The 25089-nt window shown below is 35.6% G+C and overlaps 1 protein-coding gene across 3 annotated transcripts in view; it reads right to left on the bottom strand.

Moving 5' to 3' along the window:
- The window catches only part of LOC111148955 (slit guidance ligand 2), a 348243-nt gene that overhangs the window by 130983 nt on the left and 192171 nt on the right, over positions 1-25089 (bottom strand). For all 3 annotated transcript variants that reach the window (XM_022505793.1, XM_022505792.1, XM_022505794.1), the window contains exon 5: positions 8810-8881. In XM_022505793.1, coding sequence (XP_022361501.1) covers positions 8810-8881 — 72 coding nt within the window. The remainder of the gene's footprint in view (positions 1-8809; positions 8882-25089) is intronic.

Consider the following 25089-nt stretch of genomic DNA (forward strand, 5'->3'; position numbering starts at 1 on the left):
TTTCTGGAGAGAAAGAACAGCACAGATATAGTATTATCAGCGATTTATTTCAGACCTTCAGCTGACGTATCCTAGCACAGATTTTGTGGCTTCTCTCCTATATTTCCTACCTCCAGTCTCCTGTTTCTGTTTGAATTCCAAATTCCATCTCTATCTTAACCTTCATTGTTCTAGTTTGTAAGGGTGCATTCTAAAGCAAGTGCTTTATCTTTAATTTCAGGAAATTGACGATGTTAACAAGAATAGAAAACTTCAAGCTCTCTTTCAGCATTAACATTCTATGATTCTTTTTTCATTGGTCGCTATTTCTCTTAGGTTATTCCAGAATAACACTAGATTGCTTGTTTTAATTTTTCCTTGTCCTGGTAAATTTAGTCTTTGATAATGCAGTGTATCTTTATCAAGCAGGTGTTACTCTGAGCCTTGTACACATGAAGTTTCTAAAGCAGATCTGATTTTCTTCAACATAAAAAATGATTTATCCTCATTTCAGATTTTGATTAATTCTAGGTATGAGCAACAATATATAATGCTGATGAATATAAATTTTAGAAATATGCATATTAAATAACAGAAAGGTTGAACATTTGCTTACTTGGCATCCTGAAATATATCTAGAGATACTTACTGCATTCTGTAACTTTTTAAGTTTTTTTTTTTTTCTTTTTCAGGGTCTTCCTGTTTTCAGTTATTAAAATTTGGATGCATACTATGTTTGAATCACACATACAAACTCACCTTCCTGCATTAACTTTATTTGTTTTTGTCCTTTCTCATAGAAAATTTATGTTGCACTGCCGTGTCCAAGTAATAAGATCTTATTACCAACTGATTTTCTTTTTGTGAGAATTAGAACACCATAAAATTTACTTAATTCTGAAACAATACAGAACATAAAATGTCTTCAATAACTTTAAAGCCAGGGTGCCTGAGTGGCTCAGTTAAGCACCTGACTCTTGGTTTCAGCTCAGGTTATGATCTCAGGGTTGTGAGATTGATCCAGTGTTGGGTTCCAAACTCAGCATGGAGTCTGCTTGAAATTCTCTCCCTCTGCTTCTCCCTCCCTCTCTGCACCTCTCCCCACTTTGTGCTCTCTCTCTAAAATAAATAAATAAAATCTTTAAAAAAATAACTTTAAAGCCAGAGTCTCCCAGTATTTCAACAAAACATATTATAACTATGCTCTGATTCTCCAGGGTTTTTTGAGCACAAGAAATAGAAGTTTAGTTCATATTCATATTGCTATAAATGGCAAACTCCAAAAGCTTAGTTGACTTAAAATAATATATCAAAGTGATTAGAATCAATAGGAGAGAGAAACAACATTTTGCCATTTGGAAAGAAACCTGATAAAACATATAAATCAAATGGCAGAAATAAAATGTTGTTAAGGATATGGGTATGATCTGTTCTATTTCTTCCCTTGTGTGTATAAAATTCAAGTCAATATGAGTGCCTAAATATACAAATCTTATGCCAATAATGACTCTTAAAGAAGCAACTCAAGATTTAAGTTATAATGGATAGAGGACAAGAGAATAATGTAAATTGACCCATATGAATGAACACCCACCCTAGGCTGAAGTTTTGGCAACCATGTCATTTAACCTCAGCATAAAAGCACATCAGTGTTAACCCAGGTATTAGTGAATAAATCTACCAAAGGAAGGACTATCCCCTGAGGAGTGCTAAATAAAATATTTGAGAATTTGGTCCTTCTGAAATCTTTCAAGAAAAATGTGGGGTTTTTTTGCTTAGGAATAAAGAATCTCAGTTTTTATTGAAATTGTCTACAGTATAAAGTTATATCCACTTGCTAATTTATTAGGGAAAAGTGAAAGGTAAGTTCTAAGAGACATGGTACCAGAAAATGGAGGAAAAACAACCAAGTAGCCCTTCACTTTCTAGTAGCTCTTGTAACCTAATCAAAGGTGGTAGAAACTGAAACTGACAATTGCTTACATTTACTGAATGCATAGCAAATAGCAGGGTCTGTAGATATTATCTCATTTTTCCTTACATTAACTTGAAAAGCTAAATGTTCTCATCATTCTGATTTTATAGAAGAGGATGTGAAGCTCACAGAAGTTTAATAACTTACTCAAAGTAAATAAGCAGTGAAATCTTGATTCAAATTTAAATCTGTGTATTGCTGAAGTCCCCACTCAATAGTAAGTATTCAGGGAAAGAGATTCAGGAACTGTTCATTCTGCAAACGAAAGGTTCAGCTCAATCTCTGATGCCCAAACTTCAAAGACAAAGTCAGCATGTAAAGAGTGCTATAGAATGTCAGGGAAGGAACAGATCACCCCATGCTGAAGTAGTCTTGTGTGAGGAAAGAAAAATCCTGAACCTAAAACAAAACAAAACAAAACAGGTAGAATCCAGAAAGACGGAAAATAAAACTGGGTATTCCCTGTGGAGGGAAAAGACCCAATCAAGAAGAGCTGTGAGCACGGTTCTACAATGCTCACAATGAATGCTTGTAAGAGAGAGGCCATTAAGGCTTGAGCAAGGAGCGTGTGTGCAGATTCACTGGGAGAGGGGGCTGGAAGCTTGGGTGGATGTCAGAATGTTAGGACAAGTCAAAATATCTAAAGAAAGCATGCTATTTATTAAAAGCCTCTGTTCTCTCAGGGAAGATTCTACATTCCTCAGAACCTGTAAAACTATGACAATATTATGCTACACCCTCAAGGCTTTATCATAGGGCCAAAACAAAGAATTGTTGTTTTTAATAAGGTGAATGATTTTTGAGCCAGGGAGTGACGGGATTAAAACAGAAAAAAAAAAACAAAACAGTGCTTTATAAAAACAAATTTGCCTGCAATGTTAAACTTAACAAATGAGAATATAGACTGGAGATCAAAATTCAATCAGTACACTACTGTAATAGTTCAGAAGTAGCAAAGTGTGCCGGTTCAGGGTTGGGGAAGCAAGAAAACTAAGGATATGTTCTATCTCAAGGAAAACATAGCAGCCATGGAAAGATCACACCAAGTCTTATTTTATACATATGTGAACTGGATTCCCAATCACTCAGATAGTCTTGTGTTTTGTTTGTTTTATTTTGTTTTGGAAAGTGTTTATGATAATATGTTGTATAAATTCATTTTCACATAACAGAATAATGTCATTGAATAAAAATGCTAAGACACCCTACCGACAGAGCAAAATGAAAAGTTGGAGACGTTGTTGTTAGGAACCTTGATTGTAGTTGTGGGGATTATCACAATTCAGGATGCCTTCCGAGTGACTGCAAACCAGGCAGGTTACAGGACCATGGACAGTTCCCATGGTACCGCTACCATCACCAGAGCACCCAGACAATTGTGGCTTATCCCGATGTCTACAGACAAGATTCCGGATGTTTAAGAGGAGCTATGTTCATTGAAATGAAACTTAAGTTTTGTACTAACTATCCAAATGACGAGCCATCTCTACAGGTTTGTTCAGAAGGTACTATATCTCACTTAAGACCTGTGGCATTTAATCTAACACGAAAGATAGCAGGCCCCTTCAGTGAGAAACCAGCCTCCTCTTCAAAGTCTCCTCTGCCTCAGGTTTACTGAAAACACTCTAAGAAAGAGCTGGAAGGACTAAAAGATATAATTTAAATTTGATATCAGTGAATTTTATTTTTATGAAAATATACTAAGTATATAAGTCTGGTAAATATAAGGAACTAAACATGAAAACTAGGGATTATAGCAGATAATTTGCAATTACAACAATTCATAAGACAAAGCTAAAAGAAGTCTTTCATTTGCATGGTAAAATACAAAATACACTCTTCTAATTGTTACATATTGATTTTATAATATGTGAGCAACACTTGTTCCCTTACTGGTATGCAGTAACTTGTGGGATACTAATTTCCCTAGTATTTAAAACCAGGGAAATGTAAAAAATAAAGTAAAATACAGAAGTCTTTCTGTGTCTCTAGTCTAGGATGGCGGATTTTCCTTCTATGGGTTTTAATGGCTCCATCGATAAAATAAATTGAAGACAGAGTTCCAGAAAAAAATGAAATTTCTAAATAATATAAATAGCTATATGACAACATATAGATTAACTCTGTCTTTCCCGTTTGCCAAATCTTACCGCCAATAATCACTGCAACCCAAATTGACTGATTTGTTTCCTAAAAAGTCATGGCTATACATATTTATTTCCAAATAATATGATGACATGCTCAAAGAAAACAAAATTAAATCATCTTACAACCTGACCCTTGTCTATAAATTAATGCATGTTAAAAAAGGAAAAATAAAATAAGATGAAAACAGACAGGGTGGGCAAACCATAGGAGACTCTTAACTCTAGGAAACAAACAGTGTTGCTGGAGGGCAGGTGGGTGGGGGGTGGGGTAATTGGGTGATGGGCATTAAGGAGGGCACTTGATGTAATGAGCACTGGGTGTAATATGCAACTGATCAATCACTAAATTCTACCCTGAAACTGACAACACACTATATGTTAACTAAATTGAATTTAAATATTTTTTTAAAGATAAATACAAATGTTTTCCCTAACCTGTTTTTTACTGAGAGGTGGTTTTCCTGCAAAAGGTGGGTACAACTCATATAGGGTTAAGGGAATTCAGGTTAATGCAAGCAAATGGAAAACACATGTCTTTATTTATAAAGGCAATAAACATTATAGTTTGGAACACAGAGTACACTTTGAGGGTGTACTGCAAAATGAAAGAAGAAAAAAGCAGGTTTGATCTACCTTACAAGTATATCCAAAATGATGCATGCTGTAATTTAACTATTTTAAGTGTTTATGTTGTGCTCACTAAAGAAGCTAAAAATATGTTAAAGTTTACTCTCATGATATGAAGAGCAACTAGCAATCTATTGCAATTTTAAGCTCATATATCTGTACAGTTTTCTTGCTTAAATCTGGGGATAATTATAACTAGGAATGTTTTGTCATAAAAACAAGAGACTTGGAAAATCTTTAATCTGTGAAGATGGATGCTTAGAGAATAAGCTCATGAGTCCCAGCAATAAAGCAAGGCTTAATTTAAATATTCTTCTAAATTATTCAATTAAATGGAAATACCTCATAGATACTTGTAAACAAGGTAGTTTAAATAATATAACATGTCTTAATTCAAAATCTGATTAGGAGGCAGCAAGGCTTTACCTCATCAGTGTTTCAATAAATTAAACACATACAGAAAGCTTATTTTTGTGAGGCTTCACTTGGTAATAATATGGTTTTGCTACTTTAATTCATACTTGAGTAGGGAATTTAAAAACATGTAAATACTACGGAAAAGTGCTGCCAGTGACTATCATAAACACTATAATTTAGTTGGTATTTTAACATGATCTTGTTATTCTCAGATATTACAATCTAAAATGTCAGGAAAAAGAAAGTGGCTGGAGAAATTTAGGTATTAATTAAATTAAATTAATTAATTAAAATTAGGTAACAAAATAAAATATACAGAGTTTTTTTCCAGTTAAGAAATTAATAGCAATAAGCAAAAAAGTTATGGGAATTCCTCCCTAGAGATGTTTAAGAGCAAGATAAATGTTCATCTGCCTAGAATAGTTTTAGTGTGTCTTGCCTGGAGGAAGAGGAATAAAATCTGCTAATTTGCAAAATATTCACAGCATCAGTTTCTTATTGTCAAGATACTGCCTTGGGCATACTTAGCCAATCCACAAGATTAGAGTAAGTGCTTCCAGTGAAAATCTTCTGATACCTGGAATTTGCTACGAATAAGGACTGAATGTGGTAAATCCAATAAACCTGTTACAGTGCATCAGACTGAGCATTTAGACAGCTCTATACAAAATATCATTATATCGTCGTAATGCAGCTAAAGAACATATTTCTTCTGTCTAGACTTTTTTCTCTTTTGTTCTCTGAATGAGTTGGAACAGTAGCCATCCACCATGTAGGATTATCCAAACTGTAATTACAACAGTGGAATGGTAAGTAGAACAGAGTATACTGTACCTCTCCTTCCCACACTGAATAATGTTAATATTAATGTTTATGGACTTTTATTGAGTCGGTACTTGATGACTGATGGTTACTTTTAATAATAAGATGAATTAAAATTTACCCTCAATTCTAACATATTTTAGCAGGCATCTTCTTAACTTTTAATGGTAAAACTAATCTTCATACAAAGCCCCATGAAACTTTTTTTTTTTTCTTGGAACGATGTAGTTTGAACAATGTTTCAGTTATAGAAACATGCATTTTAAGTGTGAAATTCTATAGAATTGTAGCTATGATCCTAATTAATTAAATAAACTTAGAAATGCATTGTGGTACTTCAATGCTGCTCTAAAAGTATTTGACATTGTTATGTGTAAGGCAGCGAGAACAGTGGAAATTGATTCTAACTTTGCATTGATTCTTTAATAGATTCTAACTTCTTCAATCTACCCTTCTCTGCGGTGACTCACCAACACATAACATGAATCAAGATCCTTGAAGACTCCTTTAGATTTTCTTTCAGGAACTCTTTCCTATGTTTCCCTGATGACCTCAAGCCATGATTTTTATCTTTTTCTTTCCTCAGAACTTAAAGCATGTAATATCTTGTTTATAAATCAGGGTCTGATGAAACTTTAGTACTTTCTGCTATATTTTCTTTTTCCACTTATTAGCCCCATGTCCAACTGACTTATACTAGACACGGATCTATCCTAACCATGCCCAATATTGCAAACTATTTCATGTTCTACTTTCCTAAATCTTTACTACATCTTTTGAGGGGCTGACTTCTAGTGGTTGATTAGTAAATACTTACAGAATGAAATAATACACTCCATTTTATAGCATTTTACCAAAAGGTCTTTCACATATTTTCTCTCCCTAATAACTATATCAAACCCAAGCAATTTTCATTTTCATTTTACAGAAGTGAAACTAATACTCAACGGAGTTTACTGATTTGTCATGTCTACAAATCCAATACGTAATGAGATTCTAAGACTCCAGTCCTAAACCCATCTCTCTGTATACATATTCATCTTAAATTTGAAGGGAAAATGATGCATATAGGGGAAGAAAAAGATTTTCAAGATTCTAGCAAACCAGTATCGCATTCTTCATAGTAAACTGGCTAGGATCTTACTTTTCATCTCTAAACTTCTAAAATCATAGTCTTTAAGAATAAATGAAGAGGATATATGAAGGAATCCCATCATGACTGGTATCTCATTCCCAAATGTATCCTTAAATATGGAAGACGGGTTACTTATAAACTTGGATTCCCTGAATATCTTTACTAAGAAGATTAAAAGCCACCTGTTTTAAGGATTTGGAGATAATACTATTACAAGATTGCAAGTGGCATTCCCAGAGAATGGTCAACTATAGCCATGACTATCCTTTTAAGTGACATACAGGCAACTTGAGTAGGTGTTGTGCTGGGATCTTCATATAGTTCTGACGAGAAATAGTATACAAAGGTAGTTTTAACACCTTACATCTCAGAATCTACCAGAAGACCTCCTCAAACCCTTGCAAGAGAAGACAAAATAAGAAAGCAAATAAAATCCCCTTAACATGCAAACATTCATGAAAACCTAGGGCCAGAACTTTGTTGGCTCTACACATTTAAATCTAGAAGTCTATATTTTTCTGTCTTCACCTGTACATTTAGAAAGTACGGATTTAATGCAAAAATCATCTACATTGAGGAGAAGATGCAGAGGCTGAACCTTGTAGCTTAATAAGCAGTCATTCTCTTTGATGACAGAAAACATCTGTCTCACTCTTCCTACTGGAAAAATAATGTTGTATCCCACCATGGAGAATGCCGAATATAAGTTAATTCTTGAAAAGTGCCTGCGCTGTTTATCACTAGCTAAGAAATATTGAATTCCTGGTAGTTAATCTCAGCCGGGAGAGGCTTTTTCCCCCTACATTCCAAACTAATGTGAAAGCTAAGGACAACACTTTATGTCCTAGCATTTGCAGTCAATCAAAAACAATCATTTTCAAAGGCGTGTGCAGTATTTTAGAATTTATAAAGATACATATTGACAAAATTAGGATTGTCACTGAAATCTTAAATCCAATATGTATCTTCAAAGAAATAGGCACTTGCGGAAAAGAAAAAAACAAAAAAAGAAAAAAACAAAAAACACTCTACACAAGACACTAGATGTATAAAGGGAAAATTCAGAAACATGGTTCCCTTTACTTCATTTTTTTTTTTCTTTTGAAAGAGGGCTATACACATATTCTTCCATAAAGATACAAGGAGAAAATATGTAAGAAAAATAGTCACACAAAGGGAAAGACATAATTTTCTCTCACTCTCACACTTTTGGCATATAATGAAAACAGTGATTTCAAAGTGGTAAAAAAAAGAAAGAAAGAAAGCTACCCACAGCTCCAGGCTCCAGGCATCTGTAACAAGAAAATATTATCTACTCTTTCTAGAAAAAAATAGTTTATATTCTGCATTTCCAATAAACACGGATAACAACAGAAAAGGGAGTTATTGATGTACGCTGACAGTAAAAGTGGAGAAAATGCATTGTAAATACCTTTTAATCAAGTCATTTCTTGAGATTTCATAAGATTAATCACAAAGTTTGAAGAATGAATTTGATAACAGCTTCAGATGCAAGACATCTTTTACATGAGAATTTCTCCAAATAGCTTGTAAAAACAATTTAAGACTTATTGTTACAAGCTCTCCTAACCAAGCATAAAGACAAATAGGCCTTTGACTTTTCTTTTGACACATTATTTAATATAAATTTAACATTAAAAATAGGTAACTATAAAATGACAGTATACATTAGAAAAGAATACTTACAGATTTTTAATGTCAACTGCCCCACGGAAAGCCTTCCTTGGAATTGCCTGAATTTGGTTTTCACTGAGATCACTAAAAATGACAAAAAAAAAAAAGGTCAAGTTATAAAATATCATTTGAAAATTATTTTATCAACGTGTTTGACAAATACTAAAACACCTCTTTAGAAAGCTGAGAAAAAAATCCTACCAGGATCATAATTAAATCCATATTATTAGATGAGATTTCTAATACAAAAAACTTATATTTATAACGTAGCTTAAAAGGTTGAACTAAATGGCTTCTTGAAGTACTTTTCCAAATCTTTAATTTCATAATAAATTATGAAATATGATTCTCTTAAGTTAGAGTTGATTCAATTCTGTGTTATAAACTATTTCTTTAAAAACCAAAAAAAAATAACCAACAAAAAAAAAAACAAAAAAATAAAGAAAAAAAATAAAAACCAAAAAAACAAAAACAAAACCCAAACCAAACCAAAAAAAAAAAAAAAAAAAGAGTAAATTGTCCCTTACTCAATTTCAAGGGGTTCTTAAGTTTTAGTACTTGATATTTCTCCAACATCACTGGCATAACTTACAAAGTATATAGGAAAGAAGTCCATTTAAACATCCTAGAGAGGAGCGGCCAAAAACTGATAAAACCTGGGCGGCATGATTAAGTTTTCACAGCGCTTTAAGTCATCTTGAAAATGGAACATGGCCGTACCAGGCCAACAATAAAACTAACCGTTCTTGCATGAAATATTAACAGCAGGTTGATTTAAAACCTTTTTTAAATAATTCTATTAAAACCATAAACACAGACTGTCTATATTTGCATTTTAATTTAATTGAGAAATACATTTTAATCAAGGGGGAAAAAAAGCACTCTTTCAGTTGGAATGAGAAGTTTGTAAAAATCACTCATCTCATAAAATGGATCATTATTTTTCCTCAGAGTTCAGATGCAATTCAATGAGCTCACATAGTATTAGCCTTAACAAGTAGGATATAAATATACATGTAGGAAATGTAACTGAAAACAGAAAAATGCTCATCTAATTTTAAGTCACTCTACCACACCACAGAAAGTTGAAATACCAAATAAATTATTACAGTCACAATGATGGTGCTAAAATTATTTTTAAAATTCTAAGATAGCTGATGCTCATTAGGAAAGATGAAACTACTAACCATAGTACATAGATGATGAAAACAGAGCCACTTTCCAATTATGCAGAGGATAGGGGATGGATTCAGCCACATCCTCTCCCCGAACGCTTCTTATGACCAGAGCTTGCCGTTCACATAGTTGTGGCCACGCAATAGAGATAATTGGCAGAAAGGGAGATTTAGAGGGTGGTCCTGACCTCATTAGCACCAAGTTTTAAACAACTGAGATTTGCATTCATATTTCAATATCTGCACTGTCTAAATAAAAAATGTTCGCCAAGCAATTTGTAAAGAAATAAACGTTCTTATATTTAAGGAGTAAAGGTCTTTAAGGGGAAAAAAAAGCAAACACACATACTTTATTTCAAACAGTAAATTTACAGTATGTGCTTATGTAGGAGTTAAAACAATCGTCCATTTCCTAAGTGCTGTAGCTCCGTTCCTGCTTTCAGTAGTTTCAGTATATCCCTAAGAGTAATAAAACTCCATTTCCTTAAAAATTGCTTATTTTTCCAGCTTGTCATTGATTCAGACTGACTTCCTTCCCTTCATTACATCAGGTTAAGAATGTTTAACAGTGTATATTTAACAGCCTTGATGCTGGAAAAGTGTGGAAAGGAGGCTACCGAGCAGGAAGAAAGTAGAGAAAAACACTGGAAAAAAGAAAAATCAGAATGTAATAAGAAACAAAGAAGAAAAAAAAAACACTGAACCCAGGCAAATCTGAATCTTCAATGCTCCATGAAAATCAACAGTGGTGGTGTTACTGCTGTGTCTCTGTCAATTCAATGTTTTCTCATCACTTGTGTTTCTCTGTTTCTCCTAAGATGAAGACTGCCTTGGAGGCTCTAGGTGAATAAAAATGGCAGTTGTTTTCTTCAGATCTTGCCTGCTTTCCAGGCTCTGCAGTCTTCCCATCCAGCTGGCTGGGGCCATTTCATTTGCTACCTACAGTCTCAGCTCTGCTCAGTCTCCAGGCACAGTTTTTCCTAGGATCCTGTTTTCAATGGGGAGATGGTGAGTGGGAGGAAAGTCAGAGGGATATGAGGTGGTTCACAGTGATATCACTGAGGAAAGTGAAACGTACAGTCAGATGACCATTCCTTCTAAAACAGATTTTAGTAGAAGCTTCTGAGTCCCATAGGCAGAATTCTGGGATGTGGAAGGGTTTTATACTGCTAACACTTACCGATCTTTTATTTTTATGAAAGTATGAGAAACTGTTAACTGTCAATCTCAGAGCCTTTTTGCTCCCCTAGGTCAATGGTTTATGTGTGGCTGCCCCACAACTAGACTGCTTCCCAGACTATTTTATAGGGTCTCTGCCTTTGTGTCCTGTCCACCAGGGCAGGCAATTTCAGTTCGGGATCTCAGGACCCTCCAGTTAAGTGGACCATGTTCATCATGAAAGGAGAAAGAAACAACACACTTTTAGCACCTAGGGTATGCAATAATTTTTTAGAAGTAATATGTTATCAAATATGATCTGTATTTCCTTTAATCCCCATAACCACTCTTCCAAGCAGATAACATTATTCTGGTTTTATAGGAAAGGAAATTAAGCTTCAGAAAGGTAAGGTATTATTGCTAAATAATGAGACAAATTGTTTAAGTAAATATATAAGAAAGGAAATACAAATAAATACTGAGTCGGGATTTGAGGAATTCTAAAGATGATACAAGTGGCGACTTAATCAATCTCAATATATCCTTCCTGTGCCCCAGAACTTAAAAGGCTTTTCCATAAGTTATCCTAGCCTCTGGTTTATGTCCTTTGCCATATGATGGATTGGACTGTTAGAACAATGACTCATATATTCTATATATAATCAGGGGGAGGTTACCAGTTATTTCAATCCAACATATATTCATTTAAGATCTACTACATGCAAGGTATTGACTGATGTTGCACGATTACTGGGCTGGGGTAAGGCCCATTTCCTGGCTTCAGGAATTTTTAAATCCAGTAAAGAAGATAATATGCAAGTAGCCAAATAGAAGGCTGGTTGAGAGACTTAAATTATCATGAGTCTACAAAAGCAAGACAGCACACTAAGAAAAAAGGTACCGCGAATGTGTTCAGATGTAAGGTGAGTGAGCAGAGGATAGCACTTCTATTGAAATAAATGGCACAAGTGAAATATGGAGTGGGAAAAGCAGAACTTTTCATGAGAGTAGCCCTTAGTCTCATTTGCTTAGAAGGTAAAACACCCAATAAATAAATAAAATCTTTAAAAAAAAAAAAAAAGAAGGTACAACACCCACAGTGGAGTAATAGGGGAGGAGGTCAGAGGATAAGTCAAAGGTGTGATGAGTAGATTTTTTGGTACTACTTGAGAAGTGCATTCTTATTTCAGTACACGATGGCAGGGAGGGAAGGGTGGTAGGTAGGAGCAGGGCAAGGGCAGATAAGTTAAACTGGCAATGCGATTTAGGATGAATATGTGACATCAAAAACTTGAGTCTGGAAGATCAGACACAAGACCTCTATGATAGCTGGGGAAAGGGTGGTGAGAACAGTAAGCATTGTAACAACCAACAATGTATCACTTGCTTACCATAGGCGGGTTAACAGCTGCACCATATCCCACTCTATCGATAGAAAAGGCGAAGAAGATTAAGAGTGGTATCAGGGATTCATGAAAAACCAAAACTCAGAAGTGGATTGTATGTGGATATGGATTTGTCAAGGGAGAGAAAGGAGACAGAAGTACTCTGAACTTAGATTAAAGGTCATGTTAATAAAACTGGGGAATCAGAAGAGCCATTTGCAGTGTCCATAATGAGTTTGGTTTTGGAAGTTTTTCGATACAGTTAGAAAGATGTGATATATATATCACAAAATTTGGTGACAACAAAGATAGTATATGGTTAGTAAGAGATGTGCAGTAACTGAGAAAGGTGGTTTAGAAGATCAAAAAAGTAAGTCACTGGACGTTAGATGGATTCAGGCCATTTTCAAAACAGAATAGGATTTTTTTTTTTTTTGAACCTTGGTGAAAATGACAGAGCTCAGTAATTCTCAGCCTTCAGTATTGGAGAAGGCATGGCAGACAGCGGATGGCTGGAATCCAGGGAGAAAGCCAGCATGTCAAAGGATTTAAGAGCATAGATTGCAGACCTAGACTCTCTGCGATGGACTATTTGCCATTTATTAACCACATGCCCTTGGAGGAACTGCTTACTCTTCTGAGCCTCAGTTTCTTCATTGGCATATGGAATAATGATAATGTTACTGCATAGGACTATAAGGTGAATTCAATGAGTTCATACATTCTTAAAAAATTTTAAAAAGATTTTATTTCTTTAGCAGAGAGAGGTCATGAGTGGGGGGAGTGGCAGATGGAGAAGCTAGGCTCCAGGCTGAGCAGGTTGCTCAACGCAGGGCTCCATCCCAGGACCCTGGAATCATGACCTGAGCCGAAGGCAGAGGCTTAACCGACTGAGCCACCTAGGCAACCCGAGTTCATACTTTTAAAATGCTCATAAAAAATGCTCAAAAAGTACCTGCATATAGTAAGAACCACAGAGCTGCTGGGTTATATACATGTTACAACTGTTCTACTCAGAGCCTGTTATGTGCCCCTGAGTGTACTATTTCGCTCCTTGAAGAGCATTGCAGGTGATGTGAGACATTACTGATGGGAGTGTACTGTTCTGCGAACTGTGTGGAATGAGAAAAATGAGTCAGAACTACTGAGTTAGCAGGATGGAGCTGCCAAGGGAAGAGTTTGTAATTATATCACTAGGCAGTAGAGTGTAAAAATGTGTTTCAGAGTAGGAAAATGGCTTGATTGGAGTTGATTTTTAGGAAGATTAATTTGGAAATTGAATGTTGGAGTAGGCAGGGACAATGGGCAGAGAATTGGTATTGGACAGTGTTGGTGGAGAGAGACAGTGGATCTCCAGTTAACTAGAAAATTCTTTTTGGTGAATATTAAGTAACAAACTTTTGAGTTTGACTCAGGTCCAGATATCAGGTCCTCAGTGAAAATTAAGGTTATTTTCATCTCGGGGAAAGCATGCAACGACTCAAATTTTCTGAATAAGGAAATAACAAAATACAAAAGTGCGAAAGGTGGGGAAGACAAGGGTAGAACCTGGAGAAATGGGATTGAAGACAAGGAGACTAGTTTAGTTTTGTGGTATTCTGAACCCAGGTAAATGGAAATATATTCTGTGCTCATAAATTGGAAGAATTAATATTGTTAAAATGTCTTTTTTAAAAAATTTGTTAAAATGTCTTTAAACCCAAAGGAATCTACAGAGTCAATGTAATCCTTACCAAAATTCTAATGCCATTTTTCAAGAAACAGAACAAACCATCCTAAAATTTGTAATGAACCCCAAAAGACTCTGAATAGCTAAAGCAATCTTGAAAATAAGGACAAAACTGGAGGTATCACATTCCCTGAATTCAAATGATATTCCAAACCTACAGTAATCAGAACAATATGGCAGTGGCATAGAAACAGACACATATACTGATGTAACAGAAGAATCCAGAAATAAACCTATACACATATGTCCAATTAATCTATAACAAGGGAGCCAAGATTATACAAAAGGGAAGGATGGTCTCTTTAATGAATGGTTTTGTAAAGTGGACAGCCACATATAAAAGAATGAAGCCAAACCCCTATATTAGACCATACACAAAAATCAATTCAAAAGGGATTAAAGATGAACATAAGACCTGAAGCCATAAAACCCCAAGTAGAAAATATAGGAGATAAGCTCTTGACATCTGTTCTAGCAGTGATATTTTTTCAATTCGACACCAAAAGAAAAGGCAAAGAAAGGCAAAGATGAATAAGTGGGACTATTTCAAACTGCAGAACTTCTGCACAGCAAAGGAAACCATCAAAAATAAAATGCAAGGGGCGCCTGGGGGGCTCAGTGGGTTAAAGCCTCTGCCTTCAGCTCAGGTCATGATCCCAGGGTTTTGGGATCGAGGCCTGCTCAGCAGGGAGCCTGCTTCCCCCTCTCTCTCTGCCTGCCTCTCTGCCTGCTTGTCATCTCTCTCTCTCTGTCAAATAAATAAATAAAATCTTAAAAAAAAATGCAAGGCAATCTATAGAATGGAAGGAAATATTTGTAAATCATAACCCCTGATAAGGGGTTTATATCCAAAATAAATGAATGACACATTCAACACAACGGCAAAAAGAAAAAAGAAAAAAATCTTAGTGATGTAAAGTATCACACTGACTGTTTTGTGAATATTAAACTACCCTCACATCCCAGGAATAAATCCCACTTGATCATGGTGTACGATGTTTTAAGTATACTGTTGGATTCGGTTTGCTAACATTTTTTTTTGCATCTATATTGAATAGACTTTTTTTTTCTAAAGAAAACATACAAATGACCAACAAGTACATGAAAAAATCCTCAACATAAGTGTATACATCAAATGCAAATATAAAACCCACAATGAGATATCCCCTCACACCTTTAAGAATGGCTGCCATCCAAAAGATAAGAGATAACGTTTTGGTGAGGATGTAGAGAAAAGAGAATCCTTCTGTACTGTTGGTGGCAATATAAATTGGTGTGGCCATTGTGGTAAACAGTGTGGAGGATCTTCCCCAAATTAAAAATATAATCACTGTATGATCCAGCAATTCCACTTGTAGGTATTATCTAAAGGAAAGGAAATCACTATCTCAAAGCAGTATCTCCATTCCCAAGATTATTGCAGGATTATTTACAACAGCCAAGACATGAAAACAATCTAAATTTCTTTGATGATTAAATGGATAAAGAAAATGAGGATAGAGAAATGAACACAATTGAAAAGCTATAATGGAATATTATTCAGCCAGAAAAAATAAGGGAATTCTGCCATATGACAATGTGGTTAACTCTGAGGGCATTATGCTAAGCAAAATAAGTTAGAGAAAGACAAATACTGTATTGTTGTATGATCTCACTTACACATGGAATCTAAAAGCCCCCAGAACTCATACGTACAGAGAGCAGACTGGTGGTAGACAGATGAGAGGTGGGAATGGGGAAAGTGGGTAAATATGGTCAAAAGGTCCAAACTTCCAGGTTTTGATTAATAAATTCTGGGTATATAACGACTATACTTAATGATACTATATTGTACGGTTGAAAGTTGCTAGGAAAGTAGATCTCAAAATTTCTCATCCCAAGAAAAGTTTTTTTTTTTAGCTGTGTGATGTGATGGGTATTAACTAAACTTACTGTGGCAGTCATTTTGCAATAAATACATATATCAAATCACCATTTTGTAAATCTTAATATAATGCTGTATGTCAGCTATATCTCAATAAAACTGGTGAAAACGCAACCCTCCAAATAGGTTATTACAAGTGCTAAGTTGAATGCTGGAAATATTGAACATCTTGAAATTGAAAACTGGTTTATTCAACTTTCCAAGATCACAAGGAAGTGAAAAGAGCAGGAAAGTCTGTCTGATTCTGAAGTTAATTTTGATAACAAAGATATGAATGAAGGTGAACATAAGTGGTTCCAATGAAAAAGGTGTTACATTCTTGGTATTTGCACAATTGGAAAGATTCAGGACCCCCAGATCCAGGCCTGAGAAGTGGCTCTCATGGTCATCAGCCAGGAAACCTCGGAGTTTTCCATTTCAGATCCTCTCCCTTCTGTTACATCCAACCCATTCCCCAAATGACTTCCATAGTGTCTTCAATCAAGTCCCCGTCTGCTGTTCTCCACTGCCATAGCCACTGCTAGGACATTCATCACTGTTCTGGACATGAATGAGATTCCCCCTCAATTCATCATTTTTCCAAACCTCTCAGCTTTTGCATAATCTTTTTTTTTTTTTTTTTTGGTCTTAAGTGCCTAGTTCCTATCACCAACAGATGGAGAGTTAAGAATCGTTCGAGACCCAAAGCAAATGGCACCTATTTCAACATAGATTTTCTCCAATTTCCCAGCTGAGCCTAGTGCCAAGATCTCTGAAACCTATTAGCTATGCGATGCTGTGTGCAAGGCACTTAGCTTCTTTCTCCATTTGCTCCTCTGTAAAATGAGTATAAATATCTCTTAAAGCCAATCTGCCTGGTCCAAATGACAATACTGTTATTAATACAAATTACCATTTAAATAATTAAAATGTCATTTAATTATTGCATAACTATAAAATATAACTATTTATTATCGGTGAGTCAGTCATTCCCTCTTCTGTGCTCTTTAGGTGACTTGAACACAGCTTTGTTATAAAATTCAAAAGTTTCGGTTGAATTTTTTTCTTAGACAACTGTCTTCTGTTAGACAATCTGATAAATGAAGGCAGGGATTTTCATTCGTTTTGTTTCTACAGAATTCCTGGCACATGACAGGCATTCAGTAAGCAAAGGTTTGTGTAAAGGAGGTAGGGACGGAAAAAGAAGTTCTGAAGAAAAAAAAAACTTAACAAAACATGGCAACTTGCTGGATGGATACTGATAAGAAAGAGAACTACCTATGTACAAGCCTGTGGGGGCAGCTCTGATGAGCAGCAAATCTAATACTATAGACTCAATGAGAGGAAATGAAATAAAACTGGACTTCGGAGAGGACTTTTAGATATATTGGTATCATGGCAGCACAAGAGGGGTGAATTCACTTCAGTGTTCCACAAAACAATGGACATATGAGACGAGAGCCCAATAAAGGGATCAGAGAAAGATATACACACTAATGAGTGCTTGTGCCATGGTGAGTGAACCACGCAATGCATATTTGAATCTCTTCTCTGATGCTATGCATTGACAAATTTGAGATTTGCACATTATTGTCCCCAAGAAGCAATGTTTAGTGTACTCAAGATTTCACTATTTGCAAGTGGGAAAGTCAGCCCAGAGGTCCCACCCTCCCTTCTGTTCTCTCATTCATGCCTTCAAAAGTATTCACTGACAGCATAAAATCTGATATAATCACTGCTTTGTGGTTCTCTGTTTTTCTTTTACGGTATTTTTTAAAAGATTTATTTATTTCAGAGAGAGAGAGAGAGAGCGCGCACACAGGAGCCTGGGCGGGAGGGGCAGAGGGAGAGGGAGAGAGAATATCAAGCCGACTCTGCGCTGAGCACAGAGCTGAATGCTGGGCTCAATCTCACGACCTTGAGATCATGACCTGAAAGGAAACCAAGAGTCAGAACTTAATAGACTCTGCCACCCTGGGGCCCCTAGGGTATGTTTAACAACCAACCTAACTGCTGCTTCTTAATAAGCAGGGATGTCTCTTCTACATATGCCCCTTCCTCTCCAGGTCTTAATATGACCCCATAAAATAGATTTGTTTATCATTGTTTGCTAAGATGCAAGAACAGTCTTTAGTTATTCCTCCACTAAAAATTGTTCTGTTACCAAGAAGCTACAATAACTTCCAGTACTAGGTAACCAAAGTTTTATTGGACATAATGCTAATAACAGAGATCTACTTTTTTTCTGATCTCTACTATATTTGATAACAGTGCTTTCTTGCTCTAAATAAAAAGTGTCAATAGAAGGTTTTTTACACAACTTATTGGCAATTTTAAATCTCCATAGAAATTTAAGTGTGAAGACCGTGCTCTTCAGAATTGATGAAATAGGTTAATACTCAAAGCTTACAGTTATTGAGCAGTTACTAACTGCCAGACAATACACTTTGGTTTATTTATTTATTTATTTATTTATTTATTTCTGTAATCACATCAGGATATACTCTTCACTTCTCATTTGGAGACAGGGAACAAGGGTTTCCACGGGTTAGGCAATTCGCCTGTGGTCATATAGCCGGTACGCTACTGGAGTTTTTTGAACTTGGCTCTATTGTTCTCCAAATCTCATATGCTTCACCACTACTCTCTTGCCTCATACAGAGGAGGCTTCTGCAGAAGTCTGTCTCTCTGGCATTTTGGGTCCATTACCCTGGAGCTGTGGCTTCAGTGTGGTTTGAGGATCACCCACAAGAACCCTCTGAAGAGGTTGTTAAAAACCAGACCTCTGAGGTCCACTCTAGAAATACTAGACAGACTCTCTAGGGAAGATGCCCAATAACCTCTGTTTTTAACAAGTCTCCTGGGTATCTGTTATGCCCGTAGTCTTTGAACCCCATTTTAGTAGCCCCCTGGACCATCCCTAATAAATAGAATCTTCCAGCTTTTGCTTGGTTTTTAAACATGTTCATTTCTGTGCAACCAGTGGGAATGCCAACAGAAAAATTTAAAAAAAGGAGAAGCACCATTAAAACAAAGAATATATATATAGTTCTTTAACAAAGAGGAAAGTTGGATAAGAGAGGCCATTTTTTCAGTTGTTGTAAAATATATGTAATGAAAATCGCACAACCAGGATACTAATCCCCTTTTTTTTTTTTAATATAAAAGATTTTTATTTATTTGACAGAGATCACGAGTAGGCAAAGAGAGAGGCGGAATCAGGCTCCCCACTGAGCAGAAAGCCCAATGTGGGGCTCGATCCCAGGACCCTGGGATCATGACCTGAGCTGAAGGCAGAGGCTTTAATCCACTGAGCCACCCAGGTGCCCCCCAGGATACTAATCTTGAAAAAATAATGAATTCAAGATATAAGTAATTTTTACCTTTTCTATTTCTTCTCTTCAAAATAGTATCCATAATACTGTTCCATATTAACATTGATCTTTCCAAGTGGTATTTAAGCCACCATTTGGGTTACCTCTGAACACTCCTACTAAGTGCATTCAAGGAGGGTATACCTAATGGGGTAGATCCATCAGCTAATTGCAGGGTCTAAAAGTATACAGCAGCAAGAACAACAACAACCACCTCCCTTGTATCTTTTATGAGAAGGACCATTGAGCTAGTAACCCATGTTTTAAGAAAACCTATGTTTTTTGCCACATTGAAGCACACAGGTAAAACCACAATGGTCTGAAAACACTTCCAGATGCCTAACACAGCCTCCTGGAGGGTGGCTTACTGGGACTGACCTGGAATCACTTTTGGATAAAAATCCTTAGTGCCACTCCCTAAAACAATGTGACCTGACCATGTGGTCTTATTCAAGTTATTGAGAGCTCTTAAATCATAACTCTGGGAAAACCACCAAGCATTACTGTGTCGGGGGTTATTGTGAGGATTGAACAATCTGTTGTAGTCTATGTGAAGGTATGAAGTCCTTTGCCCACAAAGGTGCTCGCGGGTTTCTTTCCTGTAGTCCCATTAGCTCAATACAGTTCACTTCAGAAATTGTTAAAAGCAGAGTGTGCTGAGCACATGGCCAGTCCTCAGAAATAAAAGATAAGAAGACACAACTTCTCTCAAGAAGCAGGCAGGTAAAGTAATCATCACACCACTGAACTGACAAAAATATCAGTAGGAAAATAGACAAAGCCCCAAAATAGCAGAGGAGGAAATACTCCATTTTGTCAGTACTTGGACTGCTGGGATGGTAGATTATAGTAAAAAGCAAATAAATAAACAAACAAACAAACAACAACAAAAGACTTTTGTTATGGAATTTCTTATGTTTAGATATGGATTCATAGAATATATATGCAGACACAATTTAATATACATTTTTTTTTCCTATCAAGCCTTTGTACATGTATTTCCCTCTCTCTGGAATATTTACATGTTGTCGTTCACTGTGTTAATATACTCATCCCTCTGAGGCAGAATTTAAATATTCTCTCTTCTAAAAATGTTCTCTGAAATATCCTAATACTGAAGTAGACTCTCTCTCTTTTTTTTTTTTTTTTGCTTGTGTAACACGTTATACTTAACTGATATTCTGGATTATAATTATGACCTTACTTGTTGACACATCCCAGGAGAGCTGAAAGTTCTTGGAGAACAGATACCGAATAATTCATCTTTGTATACCCAATGCCTAATACAGTCTCAGGCTGTGGTCAGTAGCATAAATAAAAACATATGAAACAAAGTAAAACTAGTATTTTACTTGTTGACATTTAAGTTCTCAAGCAAATTACTTATTTAACAGGTACCTGATATCTTAGGATATATTTTATGAAATTATCATCTTCTACTGTGGTTAAATTAAGACCACAATGTACTACTTATGCTTTGGCTCCCAAAGATATGGTAAAATATTGTATGGTAAAATATATTGTTTTTGGTGATCCAAGTATCTTTACTGAGATCAAGAAGATAAAGGTACTAGTGAAGTTAGAATGACTGTGTTAATATAAGTAGCACATATTTTAAATGGAAAATGGTCACTGAAAGGCTTCATTCAGTCTAAACTATAGTCCTGGTCTCAACTGATGAACATAAAAACCCTTTAATTCTCTCAATACTGGGTGCTGGTATATGTGTGAGTTTCATAATTTAATCAATAAAACAGGGGTGCCAACTAAGACATAATCATTTCCTGAACATAACTCCATGCCTTTGCTTTAGGACTTACACTCTTCCTTTGCTGAGATGCGTCAAAAATGTTCTTCCATTTTTTCATAAAAATGACTGCAAATATAGTAAGAAAGATGAGGCATGCATACACAAATAATAATGACATACATGTGAAAATTAAATGATGAGGTATAACAAGAGTGAGTTGGTATATAAATCAGTAAATGCTTTTCAAAGAGGAGGACATTGAGCTGGAACTCAGGAAATGTGGTGGAGACTATCTGGCAAGAAGAAATGGTAAGTTATTTCTAATGAAAAGACCAGCATGCAAAGACAGTATACACAGGCATATTGAGGGTAACATCAGTGGGATGTCAGTGGGAAGAATTTTACTGCATTTAATAAATAATTAAAAGGAAAGAAAGAGAGGGTGTTGGGATTCCAGGACCTTCAAATAAGATGACTGTGAAGCTTTCAGCTAATCTTATTCGAAGTAAGAAACAAGATGAGCAAGGAATGAAACAAAATGAAATAAAGGCTTCAGAAATCTGTGCAAGAACAACTAGAGCACAGTATCTAACTACTTCAGAACAGCAAGTTTGGGGGCACCTGGTTGGCACAGTCACTTGAGTGTCTGATGCTTAGTTTCAGGTCAGGTCATGATCTCATGGGTTATGAGATCAAACCCTGGGCTGAGCCCCAAACTGAGCCCTGTGTAAGTCTCAAGCTCAGCTAGGAGTTGGTTTGAGATTCTCTCACTCTGCCCCTCCCTCCACTCTTTCTCATAAATAAATAAACTTTTTAAAAAATTTAAAAGACAAGCAAATTTTGTTGCTTTCTCTTCCTCGGGGTGTTCTTAAATGTACATTTGTCAACAAAAAGTCAGTGTGGATGTGTATACTCGATTCTGACTTTGTAAAATCTTGGGATCTATAAAGATAGTCAAATATCAGGACTTCCTTTTAAAATTTACAATTATCAACTGAAAAGTGATTCTTGACAATAATAAAAAAATGTCAATGAAGACAAGCATCAGTTGAAAAAACACCTATAAATCAAGAATTTATAAGTAAAATTGGCAATATCAAATCTCAACAAATTATGATCCTCCCAAAAAGGAAAAATTTTGCAACATACTGTAGCAGATTCAATTGAAGAATAAATTACCTATCAAAAGGTCTACTCATTCAGTGGTTTTTAGATTATTTATGGATTTGTGTAATAATCATCACAATCTAACATTTAGAACATTTTTATTACTGTAAAAGAGACATTTGTTTGAAAGATTATATTTTTAAGTAATCTCTACAACCAACATGAGACTTGAACTTACACCCAAGATCAAGAGTTGCTTGCTCTCCTGGCTGAGCCATCCAGGTGCCTCAAAACCCTTTATGCATAAGCAATCATTCCCTTTTCCCTTCCCATGTTGTAGCATGAACCTGAATGTCATTTTCTTATTGTCACATAATATTACATTGTATGGATATACTACTTTTTGCTTATCCACTCCTCAGTTGATAGATACAATAGCTTTCTAAGGAAATTTAAAAATCAATATAATAATTACCTTTGCTGGGGACTACTATATTTAGTATATACTCTTTTGGTCCTTTCTTCATGAAACTTTCTTACTTGGATTAATATTTCTTAATATAACAGGGGCCCAACTATTGGGTTATGGCCATCAGGGAGTAGCTACTGCTTTAGACCATCTTGAACCCTTTCAGATACCACACTTCAAAACTTGTTTGTTTTAGTTCAACTCTCTACGTTGGTTATAGTGTTCTTCTCCTAATTTTATCTCTACATACCCACAACTGCTTTACAATACATGATATTCTTTGGATATTTCTCACAGAATTTGTAAACACTATGGAAGCAACTCTTGATTTGTTTTGAACTTGGGATAAACCTGTTTTCAAAAATGAGAGGAGATGTATTTTCCCATCACTACTTTCTTTCTACATGTGTATATCTATGTTGACTGATCTAAATGAATATTAAATAATATACAGTATATATAATAAATATATATTTTTTCTAAATGTATGTGCATGTATGATAATGACAGAAAGACAGACAGAGAGAGAGAAAAAAACAGATGGAGAGACAGAGACAGAGAGGGAAAAGTCCCCCATATGCAAACACGGGAATATAGAGAGATATATCTTAATTATGTAGATACCTTACTTATATCTCACTATCTGTAATTTAGGTAGGAAAATTGTTAAATATTATGATCTAAGAAAGTTTTTTCAGACTTAAATAAACCCCAGTGGTCTTCAATTTAAAACAATCCTACATTATAACCCTTAATGATAATTTTAGACTCTCTGGAGTAGTCTCTAGAAAAAAAAGATTAAAAGGCGGTAAAATGAAAATCATTGTCAAACATGCTTATCCTAACAACTCCTTACAGATCTTCATTTAATCCTTCTAGTAAAAAATAAACACAACTTTCAAGAGTGTGCTTTTTAAAATCAGCATGCCCTTGCTTCTTACTTTGTTCTAAAGATTTTGAAAAGCTAGAATGTAATCTAATGGTGCTGAAATACTGCATCAGCTTTTAACAAAAGAGCCAATACTGCCATACTGCTATTTTATTACTCACGACGTATGGTTTCCAGTTGAGTATCCCATTAACCTCAGAGTGCAATGATATCATTTTAATTATATAAATTGAAACAGCAATGTATAATACCTATATCATGTAAAAATGGATTCACTTTATGTGAAAGTGTCTAAACTATCTTTCGCTATGAAGCAATAAATTTGCTTTTGATGGCAAACCTGACTGTAAATTTAATTACTGGTAATTTTATTTTCCTCCACGGTTTAACCTCTCTTAGAGTCTGACCAGGAATATCATAAATCTATACTTCCATGGACTGCTTTGGAAACTACTGAGTAATGATAAATGAGTATTTGCCAAGATTTTAACTTAGAGAAGCAAATAAATATAAACATGGGTGGGAAATGACTGTGCCAACCTGTAGAAGTCATCACAGCTTAAATCCCTAATTTGTTAAAAAGTATAGTTCACTTAATGAAACTCTCTTTGTTATAATATATAATCAAATAATACATTTAATGGAAGAGAATTATTTTCATGTGTCTGAAGATCCAAATAGCTGTGTGAGGGTAAGAAAAAAAAAAGGAGTCTCACAGGGGAGATAGATGTTTGCATTAGTTCAAGAGAAAGGCTAATTTATATGTAGTACAGTCTCGTGCTATATAGTCAAAGAACCATCTGGTATTGTTGGACTATCTCAAGGTCATCCCTCAAGAACTCATACAAAATTGGGGAGAGGGTGGGGGGTGTTCCTCATCAATGTTTTCTTTCCTTCCTGAGAATTCCCTTCAAGGTAGCTAGTTCTACAGGAAGTAGAAAGGAAGCATGGCTGTGAAGGATGGAATTTGGTAGGTACATTTCAACATTAATTAAATGTGTCATGTAGCAGGTGAGAACAATCTCACATCTCCCTGTGAACAGACAGAAGAGCACAGTGCATGTTTGAGAGCCATATGACTCAAACCAGGCCATCTAGAACCGCATCTAACTGGCTTTGTTACTTGGACAAGCTGTTCTACCTCTCTAACACTGCATCCACTTTATCGAAAGATGGGGACATAAAACCACCTACGGACCTAAGGTTGTTGCTTGGAAAAGTTGAAATGAAGCTTGTGTGAGGCTTAGTGGAGCGCTCAGCACAAAACGAGTGCCCAATAAATGCTAGACCTGATGTAGCCCTGTGCAATTCTCCAAGGTTCTGTCTGTTCCCGCCACTTCATTGTGAACTTTG

This window comes from Enhydra lutris, unplaced genomic scaffold, assembly GCF_002288905.1.
Source record: "Enhydra lutris kenyoni isolate GAN:26980312 unplaced genomic scaffold, ASM228890v2 scaffoldscaffold21, whole genome shotgun sequence".
Classification (NCBI taxonomy): domain Eukaryota; kingdom Metazoa; phylum Chordata; class Mammalia; order Carnivora; family Mustelidae; genus Enhydra; species Enhydra lutris.